The 24,683-nt window shown below is 45.2% G+C and overlaps 1 protein-coding gene across 5 annotated transcripts in view; it reads left to right on the top strand.

Annotated features, from left to right (window-relative positions):
- Nucleotides 1-539: 539 nt before the first annotated feature.
- The window catches only part of ANO1 (anoctamin 1), a 71,987-nt gene continuing 47,843 nt past the window's right edge, over nt 540-24,683 (top strand). For 3 of the 5 annotated variants that reach the window (XM_084208224.1, XM_084208225.1, XM_084208221.1), the window contains exon 1: nt 729-1,467. In XM_084208224.1, coding sequence (XP_084064350.1) covers nt 1,410-1,467 — 58 coding nt within the window. In that variant the 5' untranslated portion in view covers nt 729-1,409. Of the gene's footprint in view, nt 1,468-24,683 lie in introns of all 5 variants that reach the window. The other 2 variants (XM_084208222.1, XM_084208223.1) reach the window with 2 other exon arrangements.

Consider the following 24,683-nt stretch of genomic DNA (forward strand, 5'->3'; position numbering starts at 1 on the left):
GCAAAGGGGAATTCAGAGTAGAATTAGAACCATGATCTGTAGTCTAGGGGCGAGTGCCACCAGCAAGATGCAACCCTGCAATTTCCCTGGATGCAAGGGGACCAGGAAAGGCCTGGGTACAGCAGGGGCATGGCAGTGAGAGGAACTTGCAAATGAGGGATACTTGGGGGCTGCCTGCTGGAAGTTGGGAAGCCTGCTGAGCCTCTTTCCTTCTTGCAGAGCCCTTACACACTCCTGGCTTTGCATTTTTGAGAGCTAAGTGCTGGTCTGAGATTACAATTAAAAAAAAAAAAAAAGAAAAGAGAGAGAAAGCAGACAGAAAATGGTGCAGATAAATCTGTGTGAGGCTTGCCTGAGTGGGTTTCTGCAGCACAGCACGGGCTCAGGCTGTAACTTTGGAGAAGACCAGGGAATCCCTGTGGGGTGCTGAAAAGGGGAATAGCCTGAAATCCTACTCAAACCCCTGCAAAAATGCGGCAGCCACACAGCGGGAGGTGTAAAAAAGCGAGTGCCAGCTATTTCACACCTCACATTTCTAAAAAAAAAGTTTTAAAAAAATGGTTCTTTGAGGGCCCGAGTTTGTTGGTGCCTACGCCGACATTCAGAGCATCTCTCCTGGACCAGATCTGGAAGAAGCAGCTTATCCGGGAGACGGGCCGCCCTGGCTGCCCCTGTGCCGGCGGGACGGAGAACTTTAACCCCGCTCTCCCAGCTGGGAATCTCGTCACCTTTCCCACCGGGGCTGTGAGAAACACGGGGAGTGTGCAGCCCGCACTTTGGGCAAGGGGGAGCGATCCCGGGGCTTCAGCACAGCAAACCCAGCCTCGCTTTTCCTTTTCCCCTCGGCAAAAACGGGAAGGTGCGGGACCTTCTGGGAAGAAGAAAAAAAAAAAAAAAAAAGAAGAAGAAGAAAGAAAAGAAAACCAGGCCTCGGAAGCGGCGCGGGGGTTCCGCCGTGCGCGGCGAGTGCGGGGCGCGCTGACCTTTCGCGGCCGCGCTGTCCCCGCCCGCAGCTGCCGCCGTCGCTCCGGCGCCGCCGCCCCGCGCCCAAGGTCAGCCCCGCCGCCGCCGCCGCAGGTACGCGCGGGGATTGCGCGGGGGCGGCCGGGCGGGGAGGGCCGCGGCGTCACCGGGGAGGGAAGGGAGAGAGAGGGAAGGCAGGGCGGGAGGAGGGCCGGCTCCCCGCGGAGGGCCGCGTTCCGGCGGGCCGGGCCGGCCGCCGCCCGGCGCTCGTATTTAAACTGTGCCCGGGGGCGGCGGGGCGCTGCGCGGAGCCGCTCCCGGAGCAGCGCGCCCGCCCCGGCAGCCAGGGGGGACGAGGGAGGAGGAGGAGGAGCGGCGGGAGGAGGGATCCTGGCAAGTTCACTTTGGTACCAAGTGGCAGGCGGGCTGCGGAGCTCGGACGGGCGATGGAGAAGGATAAGATCCACCTGCGCAGGCTGCCGGCCGCCGCGCCCTGGGGACCGCGTAAGTCTCGGCCGCCGCCGCGCTGGGGAAGGTGCGGGATGGGGGCGCGCTCCTGCCCGGCCGGGGACGGGCTCAGCGGGCGGCCGCCCCGGCTGCCCCGATAAGGGATTTATTATTAGCGTTTCATCGACTATTTTTAAAAATCCAGAAATAAGCGCCGCAGAGTACCGGTGAAATGAAATAGCTCGTCTCCCACCTCCCGCTTTCCCCCTCCCGCCCCCCGAAGCGTAAAACAGTGTAAAGTCCTTTTAACCTATATTAATATCATAATTAAAAGCTCGTCTAACTGCGGGAAGCCAATCTAATTATGAAAAATTGCCGGAGTACGAAGTATATGTGACAAATCCTTGAGTTGATGATTGCTGTTAATTCACACCGTGCTGCGGAAGACGAGCTAAAAAAAAAAAAAAACTTGCTAAATGAAATGGATCTGTCTGAGGTTGTCAGTAATGTTTTTACAGAACTGACTAAATCATGTAGCTCACTATCATTAACTAATGTGTTCAGCAAAATAAATTATCTATATTGGAAGGGGAAAATACATTCCTTGGCTGAGAAGTTGCAGAATGTTTGGAGCCAAAGAGCAGATCGTTTAAATGGTAGGGGGTGGGAATTTCCTTGGCTTCCCTCTAGAAATAAATCACAGCTCAGTGTCTGTGTGCATGCATGTGCACCCACATACGCATTTATATAAAATCTCTGTAGAGAAAACCTTCGTGCACACGCACTGGGACACAAATTTTGCAAGCGCTATTTACTGAACGCATTTTTTCTACCAGCTCGGAGACAATAAAACCAGAACCGAGATGCTAACCAGGAACATGCTGGAACACTTCTGATTATCCGGCTGAATTGTATACAAATGAAGTAAATTTAGCATGGCACCATTTATAAATTCCATGCTTTACAATCAAAATTCCAAATCTAGCTGTTTGCAGCTAAGAATAGCGCGGGGAGCCCTTTTCTTTACTCCCACTTTTTGGATTCCCACGAAAACCGTTATCCTAGAGCCTGCTCATTAAATAGCCAAATATTTCACTGGAGTTCAGCCCATTTCTAGAAAAAATGCTGTTTACTCATCAAACCTAGGCTGACCAGAATTTGACCTTTTTTCTTTAATGTCTGGCACAAAACAGGTGGGCTTTATATCTAAGGAGCAGGGGACAGGGTTTCTGCATGACACTGGTTGTCCCACCTTAACTTCTTCCTGGAAATAAGGAGCTCCATCTTTCCACAACTGCAGTGGAAGGCAAGTAGATCATGGGCAGCTGAAGTGTTGTGGCAGTACATTAACAGAGATATCAGTAAGAGGGCTAAATGATAAAATGGCACTGGGAACTACCATTACTCATGGGGCAGGTGGCAATTTATCACGAGGTAATCGCAGCGATAGGGTGGTGAGAGTTCTGAGAAATCGTTTGAGTGACTTTTTATCTTTGAGAAGCACAGTCTTTTACAGTGACATTATTTAATTTACTGAATCACCCCTTAGCAGCATAAACAGCTTCATTGATGAGTTCAAGGAGCAGTTTTGCTCTCAGCAGCGTGTGTTTGTATTTCTGTTGATAACCTGTCCAAAAGAACTTGTTTGTAAAAGCTGTTTCTCAAACAAAGCTCCTGTCTAACGACATAGCAGCATTTGTGGTACAAATTCACTTTGTGACTTGCTGGGGAGACATGTGAAGACCCATCCTTGAAGTTTTTGCACTCAAAAAAAATCCTCCTGCAGGCAGCAAAGTAAGCCTGCTCGTTGCAAGGAGTTAGGAAAAAGTTGGGCACAGTGAAAGGATGATGGAAGACAAGAAAGCAAAAGGGAAGCTGTGCTCCCCTGAGCTCTGGGTAGATACTATCTGTTGCCTAAATCCCAAGTACTGTTTCAGTTATCACTACCAAGGAGAAAAGTGAGCTCAGCACATTATTTTTGGCCCTGTCGGTGGCATGAAAGGACAGGTGTCCTGAGCTACATCTGTGCCCTGAGGAGCCAGGCTCCACAGCTGATGCCTGGCAGCTTATTATGGTGCCTACTCCCTCTCTGTGCATGGGGCAATGAGTGCATGTGGTCAGGATGGAGTGAGGGTCACAACTGGGGTGGGCTCTGGGGCATGTTGGCTCCTTACAGGACCGTGGTGATATCCTGTCGCTGCAGGGAAAAGCTTGGAGGCACCAAGACAAGTGCCTGGGACTAAGCCCAGCTTTAGAAGTCAAGTCTTTACCCCTTAACCTTTCAGCAGTCAAAAATCCCCTGAGCAAACATCTGCCCCCTTTGAAAACAAACTTAAATGTTGTCAGACAAGTGCCCCCAAAAATGAAATGTTTCTTCCTCTCCTCTCTGAAAGAACTTGTTCAGTCCAGAGCTGGGAGTTCCAGCATGTCTCCACGGGTTTCTGGCGTGTACAGCCCAGCTTCCCCTGGTAGCACTGCAGCTCTTTCCATTAACAGTGAAAATGATGGAGCATATTAAGCTAATAATTAATCAGAGATGACAAGGGACTAATAACTGTATTGATTTAATTAGGACTTTTTTTCCAGCTCTGTAACTTGCAGTCATGCACATCATTAACTTAATATTTTAATTTGTGGTAATAACTTATTAATTCCTGGGGGCGAGCGTGCCCACGGCCAGGGCAGCGGCTCCGGCTTGGTGCCGGACTGCAGGCATGTGCCACGGGAAGCATTCCCTGTCCTGCCCCAGGCTGGCAGCAAGCAGGGCAGCCTGGCAGCCTCTGGGAGCTCTGACAAGGCATCAGGGTGTGGGGAACGGGGCGTGGTGGAGCCAGGTGTGGTGGATGTGCTGGGAGGATGGTGCGGAGCTCTGGGGCCACAGGCTGAGGTTGCACGGGTGTGTGATGTGAAACGTGGGGGAAAGCAATGTGCCAAAACAGAAGGCTGGCAACAGAGGAGCCCTGGGAAGTAGCAGTGTTTGTCGGCATCAGGAAGGGAAAAATGTCCCTTTTGACTCGAAATGCACCCTTTGGGTTCTGACAGTTTTGGGAAAAGGAAATGCTTGGGGATGTGCTGTGGTTGGAAAATAAGGCTCACTTTTAATTAGGATCACTTTGGGGAGAGGAAGAAAAGAGGGGGCTGTGATAGGCATGAAAAGCTTGAGGACTTTACTGTGTGAAAGGCTGATGAAAGCCGTGTTTAGCCCCACTCCCGTTTTATTTGGTATACTTGGCACTAACCAGGGTGGGTTTGGCATCTTACACAGCTGGGTCCTGGGTGAGATCCCCTGGGATCTTAGCCCTGGCCAGAAACCTCTCCAGCAGGAAGGAGCTGTTCTCACCAAGATCATAGTGCTGAAGAGGTGCTTGTGTCACACTGTACAGCAAGGTCTGTGACTGCTGGGGAAAGAGACACAGAGCTCAGCAGCCTGCTCCCTCTTGTCCAGGTACTCGGGAATCTTTGCCCCGTGCCTTTGGAAGGCTGATTCCTCTGCTAATATCCTCGTCTGCCACAGAGGGCAGTCAGCACAGGGATGAGATCTCGGAAAGCCAAAGGCACCAAGCAGGCTCCAGAGGAAAGCCTGAAGTCCTTTGCAGTGTCCTCAAGCAAGGTGATTGGGAATTTGAAGTATCCACACCATCAAAATTTGCATTTCATATAGAATTGTTGGGTCACAGCATAGGTGCACCACTGGTTCAGTGAGCTCCAGGAATGGAAGTCACCACTCTCCTTATTTCTTGTGAGTGTTTTCAGGGATTCTGACAAAGCCCTTCTGCTCACAGCCTCACATTTTATTACACAAAAGCCAAGTCAGCAAAGTGGGATGAAAGAGCTCTGTATGGTTTCTGAGACTGCAGAAGGTGTTCAGCCGGCATTATTCACCTCCCCAGCCTCGCCCATGTTTGCAGCCAAACTGGAGATCAGGACAAGACTTTGCAGTTCTGTCATAGATACAAGTCCCAAGGGGAGGGGGCTTTACAAATGACAAATTTTCAGGGGTTGGCAGCTTTGCTGGGGCCCTGTCACGGGGTTATTTTCAGTGGTGCTAAGTCATCTTGTGCCAGCTGCTAGATCTGAGCAATGCCACTAACACTGCGCCACTTTGTTCTGGTGCTTTGAGAAGAGCACAGAGATAGTGGTGTCTCCATTGTTCCTGCGAGGTAATTTATGGTCAATGTGGGCCTTTTAGCAACAACCACAATGTCTGTGAGGCTCAGAATGTGCAGGAAGCAGTGCTCCTCTGCTGGCCTGCATTAGTCACCAGGCAGTCCTGGGCGAGCCCGCATACCCTCAGGGAAATAGACTCTTATTTATTTGGTTTTGCCTTTGATTTGTATCCCTCATCCCTCTATTTCTGAAAGTAGTGCTACACCTCCCTGCATCCTTCAGCCTTTCTCTGCAGCAGCTGAACCGTGTCCCTGCTCCGTCCTCACCTCGCTTTTGTTCCGTGCCCTTTGTGCTGCTCCGTGTGTTCCATGTTCCAGCTTCCTTTGCTCTTTCCAGCGCCTTGTCCCTGCCTCTCCTCTGCGGCTGGCCCACATGCCAGTGTTTGCTGTCTTCTTCAGACTCCCACAGTTCACATTTTTTGAAACCTCTGCTGGCAGTCTGTCCTTCCAGCCATTACAGAAACTCTTTCCAGATTTGAACTGATGGAAAGATAGCAGTAACACCAAACCCAGTGCCATTCCTTTTTAATATCTTTGCCTCCTTACCTTATCTACATATCTGATTTATTCTTGGCAGCTCTCTATCTGTGCAAGGACCTGGATGTACATTCTTATTCCTATCAGTGGTATATTAATAATGTATACAATTACTGAGATGGCCTTTCAGACTGCAGCTCTGAAAGGCAAAACCTTTTATTTTTTTAAACTGACACAAACACCTGTGACTTTTTCCACTCAACTGTAACTGCTCTGAGGGAGTTTTAAAAGCTGAACTCTGTTATGAAAAGCCTAAGTGGTTAGTAGGCATTAACTGCTCTTTTCATATTCTATAAATTATAGGACTTTTATCGTGACATTAGTGATACACAATAATCTGAGTTATGGATTCCTGGCTCCCAGTCCTGCTGGTTTACCTCTCCCTCTATTTGTATCCTGATGAGTACAGACAAAAACAAGAAAAATCTCTGTTTTCTAAACATGTTGCAAAATATTTGGTGCCCCTTGTACATCTACATTGACGTCAGCTGATATCCTGCTTGCAGAACAAGCTTGCAATGTGCAGTAGGGATCTGTGTGTTGATAAGTAAGGTTTGCTAAGAGAAAATGTGCCAGGGAGAGAGAAATACATTTCACAGCATTCAATTAGTGAAAAAAAGGAAAAGTCTAGTGACTAAATTACACTTTCAGAGCAGATTCAGGACACACTGTTAAAAATTGAATAGGAAAAGTGAGCAGATAGTGACTTCAGTGACATCATGGAGGTAAAATAATGAACTCTGAATACATTTTCAAACTCTACTTTTCAACATGATACTGTAGGAGTTCTGTAATTTTTCTTAAATGGAAAGGGAGCCCAGGTGGAAGTTTCAGGACTAAGCATCATTCAAAGTTTTAGGATTTTTACTGCTTTGAAGTAAGGATGGTTAAAGGCACTTGTCCAGAGCAGCTCTAACAGTCAGAGAAAAACCTCCTGAGTATTTGTGTCTGACCATTTGCACTTTGGCATCTTTGCTGCCCACACCACACGACATGTCAATGAGTGTGCCTTGCAATTCCTCCCGGGTTTTGGAAGGCAAAGATTCAAAATATGGTGTGACTTTATGATTGTGGTATGAATGCCCAGAAAAAAAATAACTTCTGCAGGCCACAAGAGATGGAAGCTTTTATGCAAATCCCGTTAAATTCAACCACAAGTGCGGCATGCTGCTGTTGGCCTCAAAAGGTTTTCCACTGTTGGATTGGTGCTGTTTTGGCAAACCAGCAAGAGGAGGGGAAGCAAGGGATATGTGGGTGTCCCGAGTTCGTGCAGTATTTGGGACTTGAGCATCCAGATTTAATCACCTCTTTAGTTTTGATTAGCATTGCTATGGTCACAGAATCCCAGGGTGGTGTGGGTTGAAAAGGGCATTAAAGATCATCTTGTTCCACCCCCTGCCATGGGCAGGGACATCTTCCACTATCCCAGGTTGCTCCAAGCCCTGTCCCGCCTGGTCTTGGACACTTGCAGGAATGAAGCAGCCATAGATTCTCTGGGAGTCTGTTTCAGGGCCTCACACCCTCACAGAGAACAATTCCTTCCCAATATCCCATCTGAACCTACCCTCCCTGTTTGAAGCCATTCCCCCTTGTCGTGGCACTCCAGGCCCTCGTCCAAAGTCGCTCTCCAGCTCTCGTGGATCCCCTTTAGGCAGTGGAAGAAGCTCTAAGGTCTCTCCAAAGCCTTCTCTTCTCCAGGCTAAACAGCCCCAGCCCTCCCAGACTGGCTCCATGGACAGCTCCAGCCCTGGGGCATCTCCATGGCCTCCTCTGGACTCCAGCACATCCACATCCTTTCCATGTTGGGGCCCCAGAGCTGGATGCAGTGCTCCAGAGCATAGGGGAAGAATTCCCCCCCCCTCACCCGGCTTGCCACGCTGTTTTTGTGGCACCCCAGGACCTGTTTGGCTCTTTGGGCTGCCAGCACACCTTGACAGCTCAAGCTGAGCTTCTCTTCAGCCAGCAGCACCAAGTCCCTCTCCTCAGGGCTGCTCTCAGTCCATTCCCTGTGCCTGGGGATTGCCCCAGCCGGGGTGCAGGACCGTGGGCTGTCCGCCTGGAGAAGGCAGTCTGGACCTCGGGACATTTTCCTTGGTGTTTGACCTGCTGTGGGCACTGCTGATGGAAACTGTGTGGACAGCACACACCTTCCTATTCATTTCCTAGTTTGTGATGGACCAGCTGGGGCCAAAGTGCATCTGGAGGGAGGAATCTATTGCAGGACCACTGGGAGGGGAAGACCAAGCAGCTGTAGCCTGTGTGGTGACACCCCCCTTTCCTGCTAGTGGAAATTACTCCATTACTGTCTGTATCCTGTGTTCCTGGCACAGAGTCTGGGGCTGGTCTAAAGAAGGCAAATGCTTCTCTGTGAGTAGTCTGAATGCTGGTATGTGGTCAGCAAACCCCATCCAGATGCTTGTATCTCGCTGCAAACTTTTGGATGTTCTTCTTCTGATGAATGGCAAGAACAGGTTTCTAAAAATAAATTAATGGTTTTCCCTTTTTACTTCCTGTGACTTAATATACTTTATTTATCTATATAGCTACTAGTCATCATCATTCTTCAGCTCACAAGAGTATAAACAGAAATGAGCCTGAGTCACAGAGTAAGGATGTGGAGCCAGGCTTTTTCCAGGATTTTCGCCAGGTGTGGGAGTCGCAGCTCCGGGGTCCGTGAGGGAAGGGGCTGGCTCTGGGGTTGTGCCTCAGGGGTCTCACATGTGGCATGGGCAGCATGCAGGGGAAAGCTGCTTTCTGCATCTGCCTCCAGTGTGGTAAGACCTTGCAGCTCTGTGTAAAGAGTAAAAAAAAAAAAAAAAAAAATCATTAGAAGTGGAATTCTTAAGGTTAATTGATCACTAAAGTAATAAAAGTGAGATTCCAGTCAATTATTCCTCTCACACTGTCCCTAAGGTTTGTCAGACCAACATCCAAAGCAACACTCACTTTTCTTTAATCAGCTCAAGCAATGTATTTTCACAAATCTATTCTCCTAGGGCATGCAGTCAGTTCATCATGCTTCTGCTCCAGACCAACCATAATTTTGAATTAAACAGATCTGAAAATAAATTACTGTTATCAGGAATTTTAGATAGAGCTCTCCTTTGGGTGAAATTTAAGGCTGCCTCTGTACAGTAGTAGCAGAAGTTGCTGTAATTTTGTTCACTCATTAAAAATGGTGACTAATCTGAGTTAAAACTTACTGAGCATCCTTTCCTTGGCCAGGATATATCTTGGGAGTACCTCTCTTAGTGGCAAATGGAGTAATGAAGAGTGAGTGTCCACATACTCCAGGTTTTTTTTAATCAGCATAGCTGATTGTATAGAGGGTGTGAACTGAGTAATCCTTAAGTTTGTTTTCAAGGTTTCTGGGGTTTTGGGATCAGCACTGCACTAGCAGGGTTTTGTTTGCAGGCTCCCACAATTTGTCTTTTAGGGTATAGCATGGACACTGACAGGGACATAGATTTGAGATGTTATTTTGTCTTTGAATCTTTATTGCTGTCAATAATCCATTTGCCAGAAAGCTGAGGCCAGCTGAAGGCACGAGAGAGCAGCTTGAGGTGCATTGCCAGGACACGCTTCAGCCAACAGAGAGAACTCTTCCTGTGCCACGGATTTCACATGCAGTCATTTTGGAGAAATATTTGACTTCATTTGCCCTGAGGTGTTAGATGATGTTTGGGCTTTTGGAATAGGAACAGATCCTGTTTCTGAACAATTGTACTCAAGGATACATTGGAGATCCTCCTTTCAGGTTAAGAGGCTGAACTCCCAGGTTAAGAGGGAGTTCGGCCTCTTAACAAAATCATGTCCCAGCCCTTTTGTGTATGCCTCAGAAGGTATTTCTATGTATCCACAGATTTTGGAGGACTTCACAAAGTTTTGGGAGACATCATGAGAGCCCGTCACTCCATTTGCATTGCATTCAAGTTGCAGAGCTCCTGGTGTATGACAAGAATGAGAATGTTGAATTTATGGGTTTGACAGGCAACAGAGAACAAGAACTGTCATTTCAGTTCCCTTGAAATGCATCCAGCTGAGAGAAGAGAACATTTGTCCAGGGTAAGACCCTGTGCACTGTGTAGGTGAGGAAGAAGCAGAGTGCTCTGTGTCTGGCCCAGATCACACAGGGTAAAACTGTTCTAGGTGCTCCTTACTTCAGAAATGGAGTTTGAGCTATCAGCCGTGCTTATTCACTCTGCTGCTTATTTTGTAGGGGACTGAGGAGTGCCATCACACTGTAAAAATCAAATACCTTATTTTGTAATTTTGCAGCTGATCATTTTCTTTTGAGAATGAATCTGCTCTCTCAAACATGCTGAAAATAATGACAAGTCATTGGCAGCAAGAGAAATTGTGCTCTGTTGTTACAGTGCCATAATGACTTGTCTTTTGTGTGTTGTGATAAAGTATTTTTGATTAATCTTAACCATTTAAGCCCATCTAACAGTATAAATGAATAGCTGGATAATGAAAACCAGACACCATCTACTAATTATCAGAGGAAGAGCAGAAACAGGTTTTGATTTAGATTTTAAACATTGTTACATACCAGAGGCATAAAATCAAATCTAAGCCTTTTCAAGCTAATAGTTCCTAAATGGCAGATGAAATAATTTAATTTTTAAAGCTTCTCTTTGTAGCATCTTGCTAAGAAGCTCTCAGTTAAAAGAACCAGATTATCATTTCCAAAACAAGATCTTGGTTGTCTTGATAATATAAGTTAACGAAAGCTTTCCTTTTTCCCCCTCTTCAGTATATTTTCTCAGAATAGCTCCTGGGGGCTGTGTCCTGCAATTCCCTGTGCCCTCTGGCCCTCATCCAGAGAAGCACTTAAGTGTACAAATAGCCCTGGTTTTGGTGGCAAGTGGGCAGCTGAGCAGGAGACCCTCCCGTGTGCCCCGACAGCTTCCATGCCTCTGTGTCCAAGGGAAATCTGCAGCAGCTTCCCACCCTCCACAGCGCTTTCTCCACCTGGCAGGAGCAGCATTTGACACCTCTGCCCTTCATTCACTTTATATCTTCATTCACTGTACATCTGTGTGAGGGCTTTTAAGGATTCTTTGGCTGAAGTGGAAGATCTCTGCCTTTCGGGGAGCCTCTCATCAGCTCTGCTCCAGTGGAGGCTTTGCCATCCAGTTTGGAGGCAGTGTCTAATGGTAGCTGAGGATTTCAGCTCTCATCAGTCACAGCACTGAATCTTTAAAGCAAAACCCAGCTGAAGCAGTTCCTGGGAGCTTGTGATTGATTTCAGTCCAGCAATTACTTGGTATTGACTGACTTGAGTGGGTTTTCCGCCAGGAGCAGAGTTGTTTGCGGGAAGTTTCATGTTTTTCCTGTGGCAAATAAACTCAGGGATCCTATAAACATATTTCAACCTCAATGTGAACGATCAGATGTTAAAAAGAAAAAAAAAAAAGCTTTTAAATCCCACGGATTGTATGCGCGTAGTCATTTAATAACATAAGTAGGCAAATAAATACTTTTCATGACCAGATTATTACAGGGGAGTGTCTTTCCTCTGAAGTATGGTGTTGCTGTCAGAGCAAAACAGGGAGCTACTTCTAGCTTTCACCTTTTTTTGAGTGTTCTTTCTGTTTCTTCACACCACGTTTTTCTCGCCACTGCTTTCTTTGTTACTTTGTTACTTTTTTTTTTTTTAATCATTGTTAAGATTCAAAGGAAGGAGAAGAGAGCATATTAGAGAAACAAAGACGAAACTGGGTAGATAAAATGTTTCAGCTATCCACAGGCAGGAAATCTGAGCTCCTCTGGAACCTGAATGAGTCCTGGAGCAGCCCCGTTATTTTTATATATTTATTTCCCTGTTTAACTGTTCTGCCTGCTTTTCCCACGTTATCATCAAAGCGGCCCCAGAAGGGACAGTTGTGAAACAGAAACTATCTGTGAGCAGAGGAACAAAAACAGAGCTTTTGTTAAGCCTGGTTTTAGCAAAAACAAACAGCTTTAATTGCCACAAGTGTTTGCAAATGTTGCTGTTCTCTTCTAAGTGTGTTTTAATATGGGAGGGAAAATAGGGGAAGGCAAGAAGGGAGGTTGGTGGCAGCTCCATCTCATCGAAACTTGGATTGAGCCAGTGATGGTGGTTTCTCCCTCTTCCTACCCCGTGCCCTGGCCAGACTGCAGATAGGTTTGCAGCACTGAAGGAAAAAATAGTTCCTTCCCCTGGTTCACATGAACTACTTTGAACTGGAACAGATGTGGATGTACAGAACTGTCTGCTCACAGCGACTGTTCCATTTATAACCACGGGTTTTCTATTCAGGTCTCTTTATCATTTTAACTTATTTTCTGTTTCCACGTGCTTTTCCACAATAAAATATTCTTAACTAAATGGCTTTTCAGCTCAAATCCAAAGCCTTTGCCAGTACTATTCCTTGCTTGAACTTACAGTGCCAGCATTATTGATCAGTGACTTTTTGCTGATAGTGGTGCCCAGTGGAGGAATGGTTGAGTTTGGCCTTGTGGGATTTGTAAGACAGGGTTCAGAATATCAGTTTATTCCAAATCAGGGCAAAATCTAGAGTCTGATGGTATTAAAATGTCACAAGAGGTGTTTGTAATATCCAGCTTCCAAATGGTGTTTCTGTTGATTTTCTGCTTTGTTGAACTGTGTTTGACTCTGGTGTACAAAATAAGTTTCTGTGCAGCCCTGACCAGAATGGTTCCAGTGAGTACAGATAAGAGATTTGGATTCAGGCACAGAAATTCAGTTGATGATGTGGGTTTGCTTTGTGTTTTCCATGAACTCGTACTCCAGGGTATGTTCATTCACTGTTTGATTTGATTAAATGCTCAATAATTAATTCTGCCAATGCTCTGCTGAGCAAGAGGCGAGTCCTGCAGTTTGCACAGGAATGTGTCCTGGGATGAAGAGATGAAGTAAGAGATGAAATCAGTATTGGTGTTTGGGTAAAACCGATCAGTTTTGCCTCTCCAGTTCTGCACTCACTTGAGCAGACCATGTGGCCTTTGTTACAAGATCAGGAATTCATTTTTTTTAGAGTTATTTCAGTTTGTTCTCTGGTTTTTCTATGGAAACAGCCAGTTGTTTGTACATCGGAGACATGTACATGTGTCAAGTTCTTTGTTTTTGTTCATTGCTTTCAGTTGACATGGAAAACAAGACTTTCATCAAAGCTGTGGAGACAGATAGGATTTTAATCTAAACCATATTAAAAGGCAAAACCCTCTGTGACCAGGATTTTCTTAGGGTTCAGCTTTGAACTGCCTCCTGCACTTCCTTCTGGGGAGGCCAGGGACTTTTCTTCACTTGAAGGCACTTTTCTTTTCTGGTTGACTCAATACCACTGGGTGACAGAATCCCGTGAAGCAGTGCTGTGTTGGTGTTGGGATGCTCTGAGGAACAGTCCAGGAAGGCAGGGAATTCTGGTACCCTGGCCTATGGATTCCTCACAGCATTGGGTAAGAAACATTTTGCTGTTGTTGGGCTACCATGACATCACTCAGGCTGCATTGAGACAAAAGCAAATAAAAGTAGATATTCATGGTGTGGGAAAGAGAGTTTCAATTGCTCCCCAAGAAGAGATAATGAAGAAACAAAATGAATCTTTGTGCTGAATCTGGTCTTGGCAATGTTAACAGGTAAGATCTCTCTCTCCATCTGTCCAGCTGATGTGGTGTAGACTGGTTTCTGACACGCAGTTTGCTCTTGCTCAGACTCAAACTCCTGTGCACTTGCCCTCCTGGGTGCACCTTCCAGTGTGAAGCGTTTCTCCTGCTCTTTTCCCCTTCCCATGATCCGCACACTTTCTATTTCAATAGCTCTAGCTTGCTTTATTTGCTCAGTTTAATTTTCATTTAAAGTTTCTCCTCAGAAAAAAAAGTACAGATATTCATCTGCAAACAGTTTTTAAATCCCTCTGAATGTTTTTGGTTACACTGCAGAGGAAACCCTTTCCAGACTGCCCCCACAGCAGCACTTTTCTCCTGAGCCCTCCTGGTGTCCTTGCTCCACCCTCCCGCAGTTTTAACAAGAATTAAAACTTCATGGGAACGTACCCAGTGCACAGCCACATCAAAGCTGTGGTCAGAGTCCAGTTTTCAAGCAGAGCTGGCTGAGCCTGGTGTTCAGTTCTGATGTGAGATGTTCTGTAGGGGCCCTACGTGCAGGGCTGGACACCAGACACCAAGTTCCCAAAAGCTAATTGCTGTCTGGGCTGAGGCACCACCTCGTTTACCCATTTCTGTAACTTGTCCACATGAGTTGTTTCATCCCCTCTTTCACCAAAGCACCACATCATTTGTCTGCTTTTAATACTGACCAGTAGTAATTCCTCTATGTGAAGAATGTGCGCTGGAGGAAAATTTGTTTACAGTTCTTTGATAGATCAGTTCCAGTTTTGTTCATATTTGCCCGTTTTATTGACTTTATTTTTAAAGGAAAATAATTACATGGAGTCTGGTTTTAGTCGAGGACTTCTCTGGTTTATGTGAGGAGCAGACAAAGACCTGTCACATCAGAAGGGTGAAATCAGGTGGGGGAAAGAAATGTTCTTTCCCTGCAACAAATAAATCAAGAGCTCCCACCCTCCAAGAGTATGCAGTAATGTAACACGTGTGGGCACTAAGGATAAGCAGACACATCAACAGAGGGAAGTCTTTGACAAGTTTTAGGTGTGTCACTTGGTCATGGGATGTATCTTAGTAGACAGTCTGTCACTTTTATTCCCTAATAACTTTTTGACAAGAGACAGATAATACCACAGAGTTTATTTTAAGGTAGATTGTTTAATTTTGTGTCTGTTCTTTTTCTTTCTTGGTTTCTTTCTTTTTTTCCTTTTTTTTTTTTTCTGTTGCTTTCTCATTTTCATTAAAAAAAAAAAGCAATAGTGCCCCAGCTATTTGCGAAGTTTGGGGATATGGGGTAAGTAGCTGGTTATGCTTGGGAAGGAAGCAATGGATGCAGAGAGGAGCTGGATGCTGTTGGAGTGTCAGTTCCTTGGATGTAGGAGCTGTGTCCCCTGCTCCCATCCCTCTGCCATGTCCTGTGCCCAGGACTGTAAGAGTCCTCTCGGACCCTGTGGGAGCATCTGGCTGGTCCAGAGAGGCTGCACCTGGGGGGGAAAAGGATCTTTTTAAAAGGCTGTTGAAAGAGGGCAAGTCTGGGTGATCTCTCTTTTCCAGCTTCTTGTCTTGCCCAGCATGATTTGTTTTACATCTGTGGCATGATCCACAGGTAATTTTTATTTAGGGAATATTTACTGACCCCGTTTGGAGGGCACAGAAATTCGCTGTGGGAAACCGGTGCATTCCTGCAGGCTGGATTTCCAGGCTGCCTCCAGGTATGTCTGAGGAGAGAGCAAGGAGTCTGACCCATGCAGAGGGAGAATAACCTAGCCCTGAAGAGTTTTCTTTCATATTCCTCACTTCTGGGTCCCACACTGGTTGGTAAAGTGTGGCTTGAGAGGCTAGTTCTGTAAAACAGGAGCCAAAGTGTCATCTGAATGCAGCATGCTCTACTCCAGCTGGTGTCTTGCAGGGAGGGTTTGTCAAAATTGGTGTGAACAAGGGTTTCACTTTGCATTGTCTGTATTTTAGTGGTGGTGCACAGCAGTGTGAGATAGGGTGAAAAAATTCTGTGGAAGAAAGAGGATAAGACCCACCTTGCTTCACTGAATTTATACAGTAAAATGATGAACTTGGCCCATGGGGGTTGTAACTGCAGCATTTCTGAGCCCTTACAGCAACAAAGTGCTTTGCTTTCCATTGTATGTGGTTTCAGGAGCAGGGACCTTAGAGCAATACCTGCTTTAGCTCATTAGGAGATCTTGCCCCATTCCTCAGCATTCTCTTGCTTCAACCCTTGATCAATCACTTATTGATTGAGTCTGCTTCATGCAGCCTTTACCTTTCCTTGGACTTGGTAGTTCTGTTTCATTCGACCCAAATTTACTCTACAATCATATACCTTAAAGCTTCGATCCTGTCATTCCTTCCTCTATCCATGTAAAACTTTAACCCATCAGAAACTCCAGATAGAAGTGAACAGATGGGTGTGTACCTGGATGACTAAAACCTGCTAAATCTTTCTCAAAGCACTTATCCTTTAAATGCTTTATTCTTTATAGGGGAATAACTCACAGCCCCACCAGGAAAAAATAAATGCTGCCCTCAAGTAAAAATCAGTATGGAGTAAGTGAAACTGATAGTTCACCAAAGTATGTGTTGTAGCTTGGAAATGCCTGTGAGAGGCCGTCACTGAGAACAGGCCGAAAATGGAACCTGGGGGAAAAATTAGAAAGGAGGTGGAATGTTATTAAAGCTGTAATTATAAACATAGGGGGCACTCTGATATTGTTTCTCTTCTTTAACATTTCCATGTGAACAGAGCTTGCTGCCTGGGAGTTTGCTGCAGGGCTCCAGGAATCCTTTTTAGGGTAGAGGAGAAGGTGCATGTTGTCTCAGCAGATTTATGTGTTCAAATAATGAATTTAGACCTTAAGAATTATGCACTGTAGGATTTCTAATATTTCTGTAACCAGTAGGCAGTAATTGATTGAAAGAATTATGGGCTGCAAAAATATTTGACTCTCAACTGCTTCAAAAATGCGAAATCCCCAAAATCTGCTGCTGGAATCCCACAGTGTGTGGACATGGTCCATCATCCAGCATGCAGATGGCAAATGTTTTTGGAAAGGGCTTTAGAAAAGTATTTCTGCCTCTGTTTTCCTTGGTGCTGGCTGCTGTTGCGCCCTGAAAATAAAATGAGAGCTGTTTCCTTTGCCTCTTAAGGAAAGGAAACCAATGTTTGTGGTGGTGCATGTTCAGATTTCATGTGCTGCATGTTTGGTTGGTTCCAGAAGCACTGCAGGGGATGGACTACAGCAGGAAATAAATGGTGTGGGGGGCAGAAAGGAGCCACCCTGCAGGTGAGAGCTGTGCTCTGTCACCTGGGGTGAGAGGAGCCCAGCGTGGGAGCTGGAGCAGCACTGGGCCCTCAGTGCTTATTCCATGTAATCAAACACTCCAACAGCACCCATGGACAGCAGCTGTTTTGAAAATGACATGATGGACACGTGTCAGGGCATTCTGGTGGCAGCAAGCCCGTGCATGCTTGCAACTGAGAGCGCCCCGTGTCCCCTGTGATGCCCCACTCCGTGCCCTGGGTCAAATGTCCTTAAGGTTGGCTGGGTTAATGAGGACCACTGGTTAATTTGGTTAAATTTGAAAAGCTCTACTTCCCGGAGTGTGGAGGTGGGAGGGAACATGAGCAGCTTGGTCCAAGGCTGTTCCCATGTGCCGTGCTCATCCCTGGCGCTGTCACACACACTCTTAACCCCCCTTCAGCAAAATAATTAAAACCAGTGAGCCACGGGCTCTTCTCCATCCTCCAAAGTGTTTAAATTTAATGGCCAATTTCAGAAACAGTCCAATGGGTGCTGGCACATATTGTTCCTGAAGGGTTATCCTGGCAGCAGGTGCTGTCTTGTAGTTTATATAGAGAGAGTGCTCTAAAAATTTATCTTTATGTTAATTTTTTGGTGGAGCTCATGGACCTCTTCCAGTTGTGTTCTCCATGCCCCCAGAGGGGACTGTCATAGGAATTTTAAACTTCAGAGCGCAGGAAATGTAAATAGGAAATGTTGGGGGGAAAACACTTTTTGTTGTTAATAGCATTTCTGAATTTTCATGGCATTTTGAAGATTATCGTGATTTTTTTGATGCCCAGCAAAAGTCACATCATGATACTGAGAAAATCCATGTCTCTGCTTGGCTGCAGAGAGTGAAAATGAAGTGTATCACATGGACATTACTTCTTGTGTAAATGGATGGATTGATGGTGCTGTTGGAACGGTTCTTTCCCGCCCTGTGGGGGCTGTTGTCTTCACATATTTCATTCAGCTGCAGTCTTAGAAAAACTTTACCTGTCTTTTTAGTTGTGCCTTTAGCTGTCTTTTTAGTTCTTTATTTTGCTTTAGGTGACTTTCTGGTGAAGGGTGTTACAGGAAAATATTTTACTGCTAAATGGGAGCGTAAGGAAGTATGTTTAGAGAAGCTTGAAAGTCTCAAAAATTTCTGTCCTTTTGCTTTGTGTTCCTCATCCTGTCACTGCTAATGCTTTTGAGAACTCGTTTTCAGCTTGGTCCCACAGTTTAGTAGTCAGTAATGAACCAGACCTACCCATCCTGAGAAATCTTCATTAGCATCAGCAAGACAAATGGCCTGCTGAAATACCCACAGGTTTGTGTTCTCCTCCATCAGGACTGACACGTTCTGCCCTCCGTGTTGTGCCTGCTGGTGAGAGCAGGAGCTGGCAGTGTCATCTAGGCTGTGCCTGTGACTCGAATTGCACTGACTCAACAGGCACCCCAGCCAATCCAGCCTGCAAACTGAATTATTAACAATGATTTCAGTCAAATTCGGCATTTGGGTTTAGCTTGTGTGAAGGAGAAGTGGTTTTAAAGCCTCTTCAACACAGGAGATTTAACTGAAGAGCAGGGGTTTGGGTTTGCTCTTTTTCTTATTTTAATCCATGTTTGTGTTCTGCTCCACCGTGTGTTTATTTTAAAATCTACTTGTGCATCAACACATTCTCAATCTGAAATGTAGATCTCAGACTGACATGTTTTAAATGTTTGAACTGCATCCAGTTTTAAAGTACCACAGTTATCTAAGAAGTACATCAAAGTTTCCTGCAGTGTTCATTTCTCATTATTATCTGTGCTGGAGCACTGATTGTTTTTGGGTATAATTAGTGTAAGTTCTCCTTTTGATCTCCCTGTCAGATGTGCTCTCATGTTTACAGAGAAGAATCTCCTCCAGGTTTACTCCTCCTAAGTTTTACTGTGTAAAACCCAAACTTCTGCCCTGATTCCACAATTTTAGGTATTGGATCTGTGCAGTGTCAAGCCACTCAGAAGAACTGGTTTCATTTGCTTTGAGTACGGTCACATATGGTTTGTATTTCCATCAAATTCCTCCAAAAAAAGCACCCAGAGGGGTTAATGCCAGCTCTGTTCCTCTATGCCAGCTTTGGGCTGGACATGGCAGGACAGTTGATAATAGATCTAAAATAAAGCCTGCTGATGATAGATTGCCCCACCAAAGCTTTTTTGAAACTTGAACCAGTGAAGTCGGTGTCTCCCCCTTCAGCTTTTTGTGTCTGTGGAGGTTTGGATCTGATACCAGCAGCCTTAAATCTTGCATTGTTAAAGCAGACTTGTTGTTGCTTATCTTCCTGGAAAAGGATGTGCTCCCAGGACTGGAGATGAGAACCAGACAAGTGCAAAATCCTCCATCTGGGCAGGGATAATTAGCCAGTTACATGGCAGTTCCTCAGAGAAGGGTCTTGGACTCATAAACGAAACATAAATCCACAATATCTCTGTGTAGGGAACATGTAGTAATGCTGCTCAGGGCTGGAAAAGCCTGACCTGGAGTACTTTATCCTGTTTCAAGCATCTTTTCACAAGAAAAATGTGTAGCATACAGCCCAAAGCAACAAAAATGAAAAGAAATCCAGAGAAATATGTCTTGGAAGAAAGTAGAGGAAGAGAAGCATCTGGCCAGTGGGGTTTGCAAAGTTCCCTTTGGGTTTCTGGATGGAGTTGTTGGTTTTGGGGCAATATTTATCATCCTTGTCCAAGTGAAAGGTGCCTTATGCTGAATTTTGTTTGTAACTCAGAGGGAAAAGCCCATCCTGACAGGAGAGGGGAGGGAACAGTGGGAAACCCTCTGTTCACCCTCTGTGCCAGCTGCTCTCAGGAACTCCTGGGGTCACCATGTCCAAATCTTTGCTATTTCGGGCAACCACATCACAGAATCCCATTCATAAATTTCTCAAGTACCATTATAAAAATAGTTTTGTTTTACTTTATTTATATATTCTTTTTTTTTTTTTTTTTTGCCACTATTGCCCTGGCATAAACCTCTGCTTTGGAACCTCATCTCCAATGACTGCTTTTGAGTGTTTTAAATGTTAATCAATCACTTGTGCACTTTATTTGTCCTTCATTACCCTTTGTCTTCTTGACTATCCAGTGTAGGATGGGGAAAGTGGGCAATGAGGGGGTAGATTTTTAGTTCTTTTATTGTGTCTTAGGAAGAGAAGCTCCTCCCTCCATCACTGCCACAACCCCCTCTGTCATTTTCCATCTGTTTAAATTTGAGTTCCTGTGTCTGACACAGCAGGTGATGTGTGCTGCAGGCAATATCCCTGAAAAAAAAAACTGCTGTTGCTTGTTCATCTTCACTGGACACACCCTAAATAGTAATTTTCCCTTTTCTGAGCTGTTTCTCACAGAGGGACAGTTGTACTGACACAGACTGAAGGAATCCTGAGGCACCTGCCATGCCAGATGGCACTGGCAGGTGACAGCTCTTGAGAAGATTAGGAGCAGCCTGTCTTTGAGCAGAACACTTTACACCGTGCTGGGAGCTCTGACGAGCTCCTAGAGGCTCTACAGTCATGACAAAGATATTTTTGTGGGTGTTCCTTGAAGCAGAGGAGCTGTGCTGTGTTTGGGCACAGGGTGCACAGGCAGTGGGTGTGCAGTTTGCCCTTTAGGTGTTGGCTTCCTCTTGGTTGGACACTGCTTTCTACAGCTCTGCTCTGAGAGCTCCTCTGCTACCAGTGGTGGCTGGAAGTTCTCAACACCAAGTGTCTCCCAAAACCAAGACACTGGGACATCAGCAGAGACAGATTTCGTTTCGGCATCTAAAAATTAAGGAGAGAGCAGAACTGTCAGTAAATGGTGCAACCAATTCTATCCTTACCCAAACCAGAGGAGCCTCCAGCTCAAGAGCAGGATGGGCAGAATTTGTAAATCTTTCAGCTGTGTGGTGTGCCCCAGTGGTGTTGGTGGATTAATGAAAGATAAATGGCTGTCTTCACCAAGAGATCCCTTTCCCCCACCCCCTTTTTTCCCTCAGGCACAGCAGCAGCACAGCCAGTGCCTTTGGTTGTGCTGCTACAAAGTGTTTCCATATTTAAACAGTGCTCCGGATTGTTTATTTACGTGGATAAGTGATAGAGCATCCAAACCTCTGGGAATCACACCACGAATTTCCCAAGTAAATAGGCATAAAGGAGAGAAGCCAAACAGGATATAGGTGCTCAAAAGACTCATGATCAGCAAGTGTGCCTTTCTGTCAAACCAGCAAGACATTGCTTTACCATGAAAAGTAGCATTTCAGACACAGATTTTTCTGCAAATGGCTGGTTTTTGCTGCCTGGCTTTTTAAATCTTGTTTAGAAGGTCGTGGGCTGAGTCCTTTCTAAGAGCCTGATGGCTGATTAGCAAGTGTAAAGATGAGCAGAGAAAGCACTCAATGTTTTGTAGCCTGGGGAGATCCCGATGGAGGCTGTGGGAATGGTTACACGGCTGCGCTAGGTGTGATGATGTTTTTCCCACTGGAACATCATGTTCGGGGTGACAGAACAGAGCTGGGTCTGTAGGTATTTCCTCCGGTGAGAGCCGGCACTCCAAAAGCTGTGGGCAGAGTCAGCTCATTCCTGCACTGACACTTGCTCCAGTTTCCAGTTTCATCGGAGCATCCAGCCTTTCCCAAAGGACAGTTTTGTGCTGTACCCACTGCGGGATGTTTATCAAGAAGATTTGGCCTTGTGCTCTGAAGTTTCCTTGCAGGATCTTGTTGGACTGCCTGGAGGTGTGCTGTGCTGGAATTCGCTGTCCTGCCTGGTCCCAAGGACAGGTAAAAACCGGTCTGCAAGGAGAAAAGGCATAAAGAACTCAAACTGTTGATCTGAGTTACGAATATTTCCTGCAGGAATGCAGTTAAGAGATGATAGTTTTCAGGGAAGAAGAGTTAGTTTCACCTAAATAAAAAATTGTGTTGAAATCAGGCAAAGAAAACAAGCAGGTAAAGAAACATCACAAGTGTGTGTTGGCTCAGGGGGATGCTGTGCTGAGGTGCCCATCCCTCTGTCCATCCTTGCCCTCATGGAAAGGTGCCTTCATCCTGAATTGGGCTGGAGTCTGACAGCTTGAAAATAAATATTTACCCCATCAAACATCTTTTTTCCACCCTCTGCAACTGGTTCAAATATTTTAAATGTTGTCTGTCCCTGAAACACAAAAAATGCAGGATCATAACAAAAACCAGCAACTGCTGCAGGCTGCAGACATCCAAAAGGTCAGTAAAGCAAAGGGCCCAAGGATGTTGCTAGCATTGTTATCTCAGTCAGGTTTGAAATCAATCAGAACTGCAATACCTTTGTTTATATTAAGCTAGTCGCCCTCTCTTCCTTAAAAATACCAATATTGACATCATTACTGCAGTCAGAACTTTCCTTTCTCTCCACCAGCAATACATTTATTACATGTTTAAAAGCAACCACTTCAAGATAATTTCCAAAGAGCTTGAATATTAAAAAAAACCCCAAACTTAAAATTGTAGAGGCTGTTCATGAGACTAGAAACCTAGCTGACAAAAATGTTTTGCAAACTGATTTAACAAACCCACCAGCATAGAGTATGTGCTATTAAAAAGCAATCAACTTTGTAAATAGCCATTTACAGCATATTTTGAACAAGTTTATGGAAGAACAGATACTATCCTTTAGTGTATCCAAAACAATTACTTTCCTAAACATATTGGTAAAACACAGGGCTTTTTTTTCATGCAGAGTATTTTTTTTCTAAGTCTTTCAGTGCTTGTAGATAAGCAATATATTAAAGTTTAATTCTATTTTATTCTGTTGTTTAGGGGTTTTTAACACAGAATGGATAAACATTTACCAGATGAATGAACAGCACATCTTCCTTTTGTCAAAAAAAGAGAAAACAGAAAGTGAAATATTATTCTGCTAACCAAAACAGAAAAAAAAACCAAAATCAAAACTTATCTTAGACTTATAAACTTAATCACACTTTAGGGGAAAATAAATTCCTTTTCTAAATTCTAGGATGAAACCTTGACCCTGCATAAATAACAAGGTTACATCCTCAATGTCTTTCTCAGGAAATATGAAAACAAATAATGTTTTCTCTCTTTCTCTCTGGGTTGATGTCAAATGCTTGCTCTTGGGAGGAGCTGCTGTTTCCTTTCTTACCCAGAATATCTTTGGGCAGCCCATCATTGACCATGTGCCTGTGATGAATTTTGGGCTCTTCCATGGTGGAACAGCTGCAATCTGGGAATTTAAAGAAGATTTGGCTACAGAAAAGATATGATGTTTGAAAGTCTATAATTTCTAGTTTTGCTTGTTTGGGCCATACTTTTGTGGTGCTCAGAGGTGTTTCTTCAGTGGAGGAGGATTCATTTCTAGTAGTAAGGAGTGCTGAGGGTTTGTCATGGGAGAATGATGTCCCTCTGGTGACACTTGTGCTTGTCTGGTGATGCTCTTTCTGGGAATGATTTCTCAAAGAATAATGAACAGAAAGATGGAGAGAACAGGAGAATCCTATCTCACACTTTTGGAAATAAAATACTGGACTAGAGTTGCCCTTCATTATTTCTGTTTTCATTAGTGTTTTACATGGTCATCATAATTACAAAAAAAAGTCTTTAGGTTTTTGGTGGTTTTTTTAGGACATCTTTTTGAGTTTGCCAAGATGTCCTTGTTTATACACAGGTTGAGTACAGTCATCTTTCAAAATAAGTCTGTCTTGGGTTCTTGTGATATGAACTCCTCGAGTTTGTTGTTTGTTTTTTGGGGATGGGGGGGCAGTGTTAGGCACCTACACCCTGATGTAGAAATCAGCCTCTTTAAGGTCCACACCTTTGGGATGGATTCTGAGCTCCTTTTGGAAAAGTGCTGCTGCAGAACAAACAGGAACAAGCTAGGAATTAAACTGAGATATTTGGATAGAGATTTTGGCCCAGCTGCCTGTGAGCAGCTGTGCCCTCCACGCTCTGCTTCTTTCCATTGTACAGGTGACAGCAATTTCATGGCAATTGCCTCTCCTTTGTTTTTGGGCAGGAAATGTACCAGTGTACCTTTGGATAATCCAGGTTTATTAGTGAGCCTGTCTCCTGTTACGAAATCCACAGGGCAGCTGTTTATACTTAGACTGGATCTTGACTGCTCATTTGATACATTATTAGATAATAATTTTTGTCAGAAGCTCCTTAAGGACGAGGTTTGGTGAGCCTGGGCTCAGCCCTGCTGTCCTTCTCAGCTTCCCAAACTGCAAAGAATGTCCATCCTCAACCACTCCAAGTATGCCTTTCACCTGGGGGCTATCAAGAACCCTTACAAGGCACTGGCCCAGTCCTTCCCCTTGCTGGCCCCAAAGGGAAGCTGTCTTTGCTGATCCGCTTTCTGCTCCAAGAATTCTGCCACTCTGCGAATCCTAAGGAGTGTCCTGTTTTCCTGCAGCATCCCCTGGCACAGGGAGAGCTGCCTGGCTGGGACCTGGCACCCTCCCAGATCTAAGCTCTTTTCTAAAAATCAAGGAGCAGAGTGCCTGCTGGCATCAACACTTCCTAGGGCTTCTGCCTCTGGTGTGCCTCAGCTTGGTTCTTTAGGACTGGAATACACAGGGAATGGCATTCCCTTGGATAGTCAGGAGCTAATAGAGCTTTTCCCATCACTGATTTGCATTCCCTCGCTCAGGG

Source organism: Fringilla coelebs, assembly GCF_963513975.1.
Source record: "Fringilla coelebs genome assembly, chromosome: 6".
In the NCBI taxonomy this organism is placed as follows: Eukaryota; Metazoa; Chordata; class Aves; order Passeriformes; family Fringillidae; genus Fringilla; species Fringilla coelebs.